The sequence below is a fragment of the Miniopterus natalensis genome, chromosome 7 (assembly GCF_054644295.1).
Source record: "Miniopterus natalensis isolate mMinNat1 chromosome 7, mMinNat1.hap1, whole genome shotgun sequence".
Taxonomy (NCBI): Eukaryota; Metazoa; Chordata; class Mammalia; order Chiroptera; family Miniopteridae; genus Miniopterus; species Miniopterus natalensis.
The window spans coordinates 52,108,905-52,121,017 of record NC_142087.1 but is presented as its reverse complement, the minus strand read 5'-3'; the positions used below and the strand labels follow the sequence as shown (position 1 = coordinate 52,121,017).

Genomic DNA, 12,113 nt, shown 5'->3' with positions numbered 1-12,113 from the left:
AGGGTCCTTAGGACATTCATGGTGCTTCCTGCCGATTCTGGAATCCACATGGAGGCCTCTATCCCTGGGGCATTTCCTTGAAGGAAGTCCCTATTTCTTTCCCTTCAAGTACGCTACCCCCATGTTGAGTGGAAGCAGAGGATTGGAAGGGAAAACAAAGTGCTTTGGAGAAATGGGACAGTAGGTTAATGCTGCAACCAAGAGAAAATATATGTGGACTTGTGAGTTTTCACTTTTGTCTTTTTTCTTTCTCAGAATATTAGAACGTACCAACTGAATTGTATCTTCCCTTTAATTTTTTTTCTGTATAACTTTGAAGAATACTTTGACCATGTATTCTAAAATTCTCAGGTCAAACTCTACAGGCATGAAACAATGGCCACAACCTCCTCTTTCACCAGCTTGATCTCAGAAGTGACATCAGTGTTAAGAATGGGATTAAGTGTTGAGACATTTTGGTGCTGTTCTAAGAAATATAAAATGTCTAAGTTGTTCCTATGTTGGGCTATATCAGCACTGAATTTGAGATCTTACTCAGTTATTTATTATTTTCTCACTCTATCTGTATTTACTGAGCTTCTACAATATATCAGACATAATTCTGGAACCCAGGGGCCATTTGGCATGGCCTCTGTTCTCAAAGAACTTCCATGTCAGTCAGGGAAGACAGACAATAAACAAAGAAACAAACACAGAAGTGCAATTATTTCAGACAGTGATATGTCACAGATGCACATACCCACACACACGGCTGTAATAGAGAGTGGTTCCTGGGGTAGGAGGTAGTGGGCAAGGTTAGCTAGGTGGTCTTTAGAGCTAAGCCCCGAATCATGAGAGGACGCGATCCATGCAGAGACCCTGAGGAAGAGCTTTCCAAGCTGAGAGAACAATAGTGTAAAGGTTATAAAGAAAGAAAGAAGCAGGATTGTAAAGAGCAAGATGGGCTGAGGCTGGAAAGGCAGGCAGTAATCAAGTCAGGTAAGACCTTGCAGACCACGGTAAAAGAGGTGGGTTTAGTCAAAGTGTGATGGAAACCCATCAGAGGGTTCTGGACAGGAAATGACATGATATGATTTATGTTTTGTAAACTGGAGGTTGGATTGAGTGGTAATGGCAGAGATGAAGTAGACAGTTTGGGGATACGCTGTGGGTGTGGACTGTGAATCTGTGTTGAATAAAGAAAGGACCTGTGGATGGACTGGACATGGAGATATTTGGCTTGAACACCTGGGTGATGGTGCTACAGCTCAAATGTCTCTTTTACCTTGGGTTCCTTACAGGGGCTCTTCTTGGAGAGCCTTCTACTTGTCTCTGAGTGGCAGAGATAATTTCGTCCTATTACTACTCAGGAAGGTCCTTCTGCATTGGACAGCTCCTTAACAAAAACAAGTGTGCCAGAAAAATGGAAGTGAGGCTGCCTAGAGAGAAAACATTAATTGCATTGAACTATATGTATATTTTCTCATGAAGCTTCTGAAGATCTAAAATCTAAAGACTAGCTTCTCAGAAGCCACCATCTCTGGCTCTAGATGTGCTCTTAAACAGTCATACAGGGCAAAAAATATGGATATTTTAAAATATGACTACAGGTTATCAATGAACTCACAATGATCAAGAAACCAACACGTCTGAGAAGCCATACCTGTTCTTGTTTTCTAGTTCTGCAATGAGCTGCCTCTGTTGCTTATTTGCGTCAATGGTGAAGGAGATGTCAGGAGCACTTCTCTGCTGAGTTGGCTGCTGTAAAACATGTGGTTTACACTATTTAATATTGGGAATGGGAACCCAAGTGTGTTTGAGAAAACAGGAATCATGAGATGTGCAGACAAGAAAAAAGAAGCAATTTCTATCAAAACAAAAAAAGCAAATATATAACATTAAATCTCCATTCCTCTCTTGAGGGCCAACTTTTCTGCGGATCTGGAGCACATCTATGCAATATAAAGCAGAACAGAATTCTCTGGCAGGCAAATAAACAAAACATAAAAAAATTGTTTTTTAACTTTCTGATTTGAAGTATTTGGGGAGCTATTTCATTCTTGTCATGCTGTTCCCATTGCAGCTATCCTCTCGGTATAGGTGGATAGAAAAAATATGTCATTGTTGTAATACTCTCTAGAATTAATGTTCAGCCACTGTAATGTGCAATTAGAAATTTCATAGTTTTAAAATCATAGTTAATATGACTTTCTTTTCTTCCTTTGGTCAACATACTTTTAGTATTTCTTTTATGTAATTTAGTATATACGTGCACACGCGCGCGCGCGCACACACACACACACACACACATATATGATTTCCTCTACATTCATATCACACCAGCCCATCATTCTTGGTCACACAACCAGCTTTAACAACTGGTGTATATGCAGTCATAACTTTCCCCATTCTTATAAAATTATATACACATACATACACATAAATTAACTCCTAACAAATTATATATATGTTATATACAAATTAATCATTGATTAAATACACACACATACATATATGATATATAATCATATGTCCATATGCACATGTATTCATGCATATATGTAATAATATACCATATATATGTGTGTATATGTGTGTGTGTCTGTGTGTGTGTATTTAGTCAGAGGTTAATTTGTCATTGTTCTATAAAAACAGGGTCAGATTATGTACACTTCCCTTGCTTTCTTTGCTCTACAGTATGTTCCAGAAATTTCTTGATGTCAATATTTACTGCTTTTAAAACAAATTTAAAATATCACAACTAATCTTTCTACCAAAGAATGCCATGCTTTTTAAAATGACACTGATAGCCTAAGCCCAAAGACATGAAGAAACTCAGCCTGCTTTTCAATGTCCGGAAGGATAACTATAGGAAAGGTTAGGTGTGGTAAAGGTCTGGCTTTCGTAAAGCTTTTCTATAATTTTTAATTAGCACTTCTTTTAACAGAGAAATGATTTGTGTTGCTAATGAAGACTTTTTATATCCTAAATGATTTCTATAGCTAAGTCTGGCATATGGCAGCTCTGACCTGTGACCCAGGCTTTTCTTCTGATTTCATCACACAATTTTCTTTCTCAGATATATTTTACACACTGATAAAAGCAGACACTTACCTGGGCCAGTTGTAGATCTCAGTCATTGCTTTGCTCTTTCTATTAACTGATCAGGAATTATCCAGAGAAATCAGGTGTTAGGCTGTTTCAGCAATGTTGTAATAGACTATCTCAAGCTATGATCTATGTCCCACCCGAATGACAGCTGAAAAGGGTAGGAATGCAAGTAGCGGAAGGCAGACCAGTTTTAGGCTTTGCAGACCACACAGTAGCAACTCTTGAGCTCTGCTGCTGTAGCACGAGCTGTAAGATCCGCAATGAACATGACGTCCCCTCACTCAAACTACTTACAGACGCCGTGGACTCTGCCGCCAGCCTCGCCGCGTACCTGGCAATCAGCCTGTGCTCTTCGTCCAGCCGGTTCGAGCTCTCGAGCATACTGTCGGGAACAGAGCACGGAGACTGTTAGGCAATGAGAACGATGGATAGACTCACATTAGCACTAGGGGGTTTGCTATTTTAATTTTTCAGTGCAAAATTTTGAAAGCTATCTAAAACCCTGTTAGGTTAATGATCTCAGACTTGGATTCATGACATGAATCTGTAACATGAATCTAATATGTGGCCAGGAGGGTCATTAATAAATCCTGTCCTCACTCAATTCAACTGTCTTACTAGGAAAGCTCCAAACAGGAGTGACTGTTTTGATTAACATTTCTGATAAAAGAATAATTTCTCTTTAATTTTATTGGTTTTAACATTTTTATTTCCTTATTACACAAGCAATACATGTTCAAAACAGACATGTTGAAAATATGAAAGCTAGTTTGAAAAACGACAACTGTGGTCAACCTGTAGTGAGCCCCACCTCCTGGTATTCACACTTATGTGTAAGCCTCTTCCTTTAGCATTGGCTAGACCTACTGACTTGCTTCTATTGAATATATTATGGTAGAAGTAATGGAATGTCACTTCCAAGGTTAGGTTATAAAAAGACCATGTCCATCTTGCACATGTTTTCTTTCTCTTAAGCCCTTTTGGATTGCTTGCTCTGTGGAAAGCTAACTGCCATGTCATAAGGTGGCCTGTGGAAAGACCATGTAATGAGGAACCTGAGCCAACCTGCACCCTGTGAATGAATTCACATGGGTGGAGCCTTCAGATGAGATCATACAGCTTGATGGCAACCTCATGAAAATCTTCTTGAGCCACACAGGCTCAAGGGTGTGTGTATGTGAATCTGCATTTCTAACAAGCTTCTGAGATACACTGGTACTGCTGGTCCAAGGACACTTCAAGAAGCAAGTATCTAGGACATCTTGAAAATAAAATGGAAATGAACTGCAAATGTAAACTATATAAAATAGATCATTTTTCATGATATCCATACAGTATGTGTGATATTTTACAAACATCCCTTATGACAGGAAATTTTAGGATCTCAGGCTGACATATATAGTATCAATCCCTGTGGATTGAGAATTCAATTAACATACAAAAGACTTGCAGTAAGAAAATAATTTTAATAGCAAAAGGAATTAGTTCTGGAAAACTGATGCTTTAAAGCAGATGTTTGTCTTTATAACACAATCTGTGTGCTTTGCAGTGGTTAGAAACAATAACTAAACTTCTTGTCGGAGCTTGAATGAGAAAGGAAGTTACACTGCCTTTGCTTTAAACATAAAACTACCCACAAAGAAACAACTGAATTTGATTTTAACATGTTTTATCATTTCTGACTGGTGTGTTAGTGACGATAAGCCTAATTAAACACTGTGTAGACAACAGGGTGGTTGCTCCAAGTCCAGGACAATGATTTGTTTGACTGCCTGAAAGTGACTTTGTCAAAAAACATTTGTGAGTGTTTTGATAAATAAATAATAAAAAACCTTGATAAAAAAACCTCATGGTAAAAGTGTCTTTTATCATGAATGACCAGCAAGTATAAATAATATGAAGGTTACATAAAAAAAGCCTCCTGGAAATGTAAGACGTGAAGTTATGGGATTCTGTCTAGTAAGCTATAATTCATACTTCCATGCTGTTCCTCCCCCCTGCACTGGCTGAATGAGGGGTAGAGTGATATATTACCCCTTTGTGCACACAAACGATTTATGAGTCCACATGTGCCATTTCAGTATGTTCAAATTATACAAGGGTGAATGAGGCATTTCTCTGATAAATTCCATTATTTCGAGACTTCAATTACAAATAGTTGAAAATGAATGGCCAATAATCCCTAAATCATTAAAGAAATACTGATTCCAACACTTTCTCTATCCCTGGCTGTTCTTTTCAAGACTTTATAATCAGTAATCTTGTTACAAGACTATGATGAATTAAAAAGTGGCAGCTGTGTAGACTGAATCTTGAGTGGGAAGATCTATTATTCTGAAAGCTCTCCAGTTTCTACCTTAAATACATGGCCAGTGGCTGCGGCTAGTGATTTGAAAATGGCATTCCAGGAAACTCAAGTGGTCCCAGCTAAGCTATGGCTTATTAAATTGTGATTTAGCAAAGACTTCTTGGAACTCAGGATTTATTCACATTTTTTGTTTGCTTGCTTGTTTCTCTGCAGACCTGTTCTGACGTCCAGGGTGAGAAAGTCAAACAAATAACATTATCCAAAGGCCGCCGAAAATGCTTGTATGTTTTCCCTTAATATTTTTTCCATTTGTCGAAATGGTGATGGGAATTTTACCACTAGAGGTTAATTTTTAAGATCATTAGGCCTCAGGTACTACTCTTCTATTAAGATGCAAACAGCTAATGGGAGGATTACTGCCTGAGAAGGCATTATTAATTGACACTAAATGGAGGATTACGTCATGAGCTTCTATCCTATATTTTGCAGTTGGTTGAGAGCAAAATGCTATGGGATAGAGCCCTGTTCAGGCCTTTAGGAGTCAGTGAGAAGAGTCAGGGTGGAAAAGAATGAAGTGATACCAGGGTCTAAGGAGTGATTTTATGGGAATGAAGATCGGGGAGGGAAGGGAACAAACTCTCAAAGCTTCAACTGTTGGCTCTTTAATGATTGGTTTGAAAGGAAAAGACAGGAAATCATGAAATGGCAATCAGCATTGGTAATAACAGCAAAGTCAGCATAATCATGGCTTCTCTACAGGGACGCCTTCCAACTCGTTTACTGAGACCTTGACTTTAACAACCCACCATGTTATAATCATCTACAAGGCCCTGCCTTCTGTTTTCTACAAACTCGCAAATTCCTCCACCTCCTTCAATCCAACTGCCACTGACGTGTTCCAGGCCACGGTCCTCTTTGCCTGAATTAGTGTGAAGTCCTCTCAACAGGCCGCTTTGATTTTAGACTTAGTCCTCCCTCCAATTCATTTTCTATCCTGCAGTCAGTGATCTTTTAAAAATGAAGTTGGCCGGAACAGTCTTACGCATAAAGTCCTTCAATCGGTTCTCATTTCCGAAACTCCTAAATAAGATGTGTAAGGTCCCACATGACTTAGCTTTATCTTTTCGCCGGTTGCTCTTGTAGCCTTACCAAACTTAAGTTCCTCGATGGACCATCTTCTCTCTGCCCTGACCAATCTCTCTGCCTCCCCCACAGGTCACCTGGCTAATTCCTCTTCATCCTGCTGTTAGCTTTGGCTGCCATTTCCTACCCTCAGCTCCAACCTCCAAGGTCAGGCTCACGGCTTCTCGTCTATTCCGTAACAGTCTGCACTGCACTGCCCTTATTGTAGCTGTTGTCCATGTGCACTTTAATTGCCTTTCTACTTGTCTTTATCCTTCAGTAAACCGTAATTCTTTGAGGGCAGAATGGTTTACTCTTTCCACCATCAGATCTTGAGTGTTTAGCACAGTGCTTGGAACATAGCAAGAGCTACCTAAGATTTAGCTGGACAAAGAATGCATAGGTCAGCTCTCTTAGGCTGGTAATGTCATAGTCTTTGGCCTCCCTCTTCTATGTCTTTCTGGGCTCTTCATGCATTCTCAACACTCTGAGAAAACCAGAAGAATACAGATGAAATCCTGTACTTTAAAAGTAGCCATCTAAAATCGAACTGGGCAGAGTTAAAAATTGGAGATACGTTGTATGACGGCATACTGATTCCTGATCTGCTGTGTGTTGGTGCTAAAGTTCACAGAAATGTCATTATGCTCATTCATATTTATCAACATCGGATCTTCCCCACCCCCAGTCATGGCAAAGTCTCTTTCGGTTCACATTTTGTGGTTGTTTTAAAATTAGGAAAGCAGATGGCATCTGAAAGGAGTAAGATCCCACTCAAAAGAAATGCTTACTCTTAGAAGGGGTGGGTAACTGGTAGGGATGTTATAAAAGAGTGGGTGGGAGGTTGGGCTGAATCATTTCTGGATTCAAACCCAAGTCCTCTCGCTTACTAGCTGTGCAACTCAGGGCAAGTCACTTACCATCTCTGTGCCTTGGTTTTCTCATCTATAAAGCAGGGACAGAATGATAACTTACTTCATGGCTTCTCAGAGGGAATACCATATAAAGGCGTCAGTGCCAGGCACAGGGTAAGACTCTGAGAGAATTCTTTTTACTCTTTCCTCTAAAAAGCAGGTAACGCTGTCTTGGCACAACCAATGGACCATAACTTCCTTATCTATAAATTAGCTTTCTGCTCAAGAATATGTAATTGGTTACTGTTCAGTGTTCTAGGTTCTACCAGAAAGGAGAAAGCTGAGTTGACTCAATGAAGGAGTTTACAGATGCAATAGGTGGCCTTTATGTCTCTGATTTCCTATACAAAGGGAGAAGTTAGCTCAACAGTGAGAGTCTTCCCTTCTTTCTCTTTGCTTCTGTAAGCAAAGCTGCACACTGCCATGACTTTTTAATCAAAATGTCCTTTTGGTACAATTTATTAAACAACATATGAGACCATGCCCCATTGTGAATTCTTTATTTGAGCACATTTGGAGAAAGCATACTCTGAAGTTCATCCATTCAACAATATTGAACATACATGAGCTATCAGTTTATTTCTGCCATATTATAATGGACAGGTTTTACAAAATAGAATTCTAAAATCAAACTTTTTAGATGCCTTCAAAATCAAGGGAGGTACTAACATTTAGTTATTCCCATATGCCCAGTACTACTCTAGCTAATATAAATCTATAACCTCATTAGATTGGTAGTGTCACTCATTTTCCATGAAAACTTAAAATGTATTAGAATCTAGTCAGGGACGGGAACACATCTTACAATCAATTTATCATATGATTATGTTGAGAAAAACCTCCGTAGATAAAACACAGCCAATATAAATATGTGACATTCTTTGGATTTATATTTCTAGCATTGTGAGGAAATATCTTTCTCGGAAGTCTAGTTCTATAACTGAAGCTCCTAAACATTTCACTGAAGAAAGGAGTAGTGCTAACAAGGACATGGAAACTCATATAAAACAGACACTCTCAGTGTAGATAACTTTGTTTTTCTTTCAACAGGTTGCTATAAACTTCCATTTTTCAAAATCAACAACATTTATAGAAAAAGGTCAATCAAATCATAGCCTATACATTAAACATATTAAAGGCATATGATTCAGTGAACTCAGTGTTGGACTGAATTGTGTCTCCCCCAAATTCATGTGTTGAAGCCCTAATTCCAGTACCTTAGAATGTGACTGTGTTTGGTGATAGAGCTTTTAAAGAGGTGGTTGAGGTTAAATGAGGTCATAAGGGTGGGGCCCTAATTCAATTTGACTGATGTTCTTATAAGAGGAGGAGAACTGGGGTCTCTGTGTATCTGCACAGAGAAAAGGCTGTGTAAGGACACAGGAGAAAACAGCCGTCTGCAGGCCAAGAAGAGAGGAAATCAACCCTGCCAGCACCTTGGTCTTGGACTTCTAGCCTCCAGAACTGTGAGAAAATAAATTTCTGTTGTTCAAGCCACGCAAGTGGTGGTATTTTTTTACAGTAGTTCTAGCAAACTAATACAAAATGAAAGAGACCAGAAAGCATGAAAAAAAAGTTTTTAATTTAAAAAAAAAAATTTTTTTAAAAAGTTTTAATTTTTGCCCAATATCACTTTCACTTTTTAAAAATGTGCCCATGCTTTTCTCACATCAGTGAATTACTGGTGCTTGTCTTTACTCATGTTCACCACCTCTCTCTACATCAAGCTTAATACTTTACTTTTTCATTTACTTTATACTCGTACACTAAAAGTTTGATTTAAGGGCTAATTTATAATTGGTGATATTTTAAATAGTAAAAAGATTTGTTTTACTAGTAAAAAATATTTTCTGAGGACTCCTAACAATTTTGCTTAGTGTGAGAGGGAATTTTATACTTCTAGCACTATCGATATTCTACAGCATTGACAGATATTTATTGGGCACCTACTATGTGCCAGGCACTGTGCAAAATGTCAGAGATATGGTGGTGAGCAAGTCAGACAGGGTCCCTGCACCATAAAGGGGAAGACAGATACTAAATCAACCAACCAACCAACCAACCAACCAATGGTTGCAGTTATGATAAGAATGAAATAAATAGTATGCCATAATAGAGACTAATATAGGAGATCCACCTGAGGAGGTGCCTTTAATCTGAGACTGGAAGCCAGAGTAGGAGCCAGTGCATGTGTGTGGAAGGAGAGGGCAGGGGTAAAATGGGGAAAAATGTTCTAGGCATCGGAAAGAACTAGTATCATGACCTTGAGGCAGTTTTAGGAATTGTTTTTAGGAACTGATCAGAAGCTCATGTGACTAAGTAATGTGATTGAGTGGAAGAACCCCATGACAGCGGAGGCTGAGAGGTGGGTAGGCAGGGCTAGTTCACACACAGGCTTCTAGGCCATGGTGAGGGGTCTGGGTCAAAAACTAAGTGCAAAAGGAATCTATTAAAAGGCTTCAAGAAGGCAAGCCAATACAAATTTAGACCTCATATATGAATCCTAGAAACAGGTATAAAATGTAAAATTTCTTGTACTTGAGAAAAAAACATATAAGCAAAACAAAGTTTAACTTGGTTATGTGAGATCAGGGGCCTAACTAAGTGACAGCAATTGATCATGACATCAAAGTATAAACCGTAGCCTTTAGTTGTACCCCTCCCTCTTTTACACAGGGGACTTTTTTAGAGAGAAATATGCCAGAAGCTTTCGAATGGTAAGTATCAAGGATATAATTATGGTTTTGGAGTTCTAGGCTGGTTTCCGATCCTTTGGTCTGCTTGCGACGGTCAGTCCTTATAAGCCACCAGCAAGCCCCGGCACTTGATAAGCTTTAGGGCAGGGCAGTAAAAGCCCTCGTTGTATTGCATTTTGAAACCTCTCCTCCCCCATTGGAGAAGGTGCTTGAAAACATTAATGCTTTTACGATTTCACTGAATTAGGAAGACAGCAGAATTCCCCCTTGAGCTACTGACTATTTACTTGGCTTCTCTGACATCAGAAGCAACTATGACATGTAAGTGCATCTTTAATTTAGCAGCAGACTGTTTACAAATGAGTCGGTTTTTCATTGTGTTAAGCAGTTAATATGAAGTAAAAGGTGCCCACACAGAATTAATCAGGAGCATACATGAATAATTATGAAAGCTAACCTTTTAACCAAGAACAGCTCTTAGGTTCCCACTTATAGAGCATCTTATGGAAGATGCACAGACAGGGAGGCCGAGGAATAACTTGGACTAGAGATGGGACCCGGTGTCAGAAGACCCGTGTGCAAGCCCTTGGTAGCGTGTGACTCTGGATAAGTCACTTAATGTCTCAGAGCTTACATTTTCTTATCAGAGAAATGGAAATAATAATATCTAAACGTATAGGGCTTTGACAAGCAAATTAAATAATACATAGAGAAGGGCTGTGCCATTTTTGAAGCGCTTCATGTAAAATTTGTCCATATTCAGGCTGCTGTGATGAGACCCAAGAGATGGAAGGCAAAACTCTTGTCCCTTTGAAGCTTACAATCGAAATGTGAAATCACAAGGCACAGAGCTAAATACATAACCTAATCAACAACCACCATTCCTGTTATTAGGATGTGCTCACAATATTTGTTAAGATAACAATAAAGTAATACAGTGGGATATGCAAGTTTCGGAAATAGACATGTGGGGGATGCAGTGTGTAGAAGTGTCCAGGAAAGCAGACGCTTACACAGGTTTTCTAAGAGGCAATGTAGCCTAGTGGTTATGAGCTCAGACTGAAGTGGCCAAAGATCAAAATCCCTGCTCCCCTGTTTCGTAGCCATGTGACTTTGGGGGAGACAGATAACCCTCATAATTAATACCTTTACTTATCTATAAAAGGGGATGATAGCATTTACTCTATAGGCTTGCTTTAAGGACTAGGGGAGATTATGCAAGTAATTAGGTAATTTATATTTATGTAATTATAAGTTATGTAAATAATTTATGTAGTATCATGTAATTTGTGTTATTATGTGATTTATGTAATATTGCATAAATAAAACTTTTGATACAGTGCTTAGCATGAGGCAAGTACTTTAGAAAAACAGTAGCTCTTCTGACTATTACCATTATATATCTCACCATAGTTGAATGACCGTAAAGATTATAGCTATAATGATGATAAAGGGGGAGAGTGGTAACTACATCACTTATATAATCGTGGCTGGTGTGGGAGATTGTTAGGATCTCATTAAGCAGAAAGGAAAGAGAAGGAAAAATGAGAGATTTGCAAGATAAGCTGGAATTTTTTAAGGACAGAAAGAAAGTCATGAGAAATACAGGGAGGGGGGCCTCTGGGGGGAGAGCCATTAAAAAGGAGTCGGCTTCGTCCATTAATCTTAAATTCTGCTTTGTTTTCAAAATACAAATCACACCCAGCTTTCATCGAGTGGCTGTGCGGTGTCTCTGCTGAGGCGGTTTTACGGTCTTACGTGACCATCAAGTCAATGTGATTAATCACTTGAGGGGGGAAGAGGGCTGGTAGCAAGGCACTCTGAGTTTCCTCTTTGGGGATTTCTCTGTTCCAGCTTTAATTAAGAAAAGGTCAAAGAAAAGTGATAGAAATAACCAGAGTACGCTTAGAATTATGGGGGAGAGGACACGGTGTGAGATCACATCGCTGCCTTCAGACATGATTAAATCTGTATCGACTATGT

The 12,113-nt window shown here is 39.0% G+C and overlaps 1 protein-coding gene across 1 annotated transcript in view; it reads right to left on the bottom strand.

Moving 5' to 3' along the window:
• DTNA (dystrobrevin alpha) overlaps positions 1-12,113 on the bottom strand; it is a 224,917-nt gene that overhangs the window by 30,415 nt on the left and 182,389 nt on the right. The window contains exons 14-15 of the mRNA XM_016195949.2: positions 3,385-3,472; positions 1,643-1,740 (exon numbers count right to left, since the gene is read on the bottom strand). Of these exons, the coding sequence (XP_016051435.1) occupies positions 1,643-1,740; positions 3,385-3,472 (186 nt within the window). The remainder of the gene's footprint in view (positions 1-1,642; positions 1,741-3,384; positions 3,473-12,113) is intronic.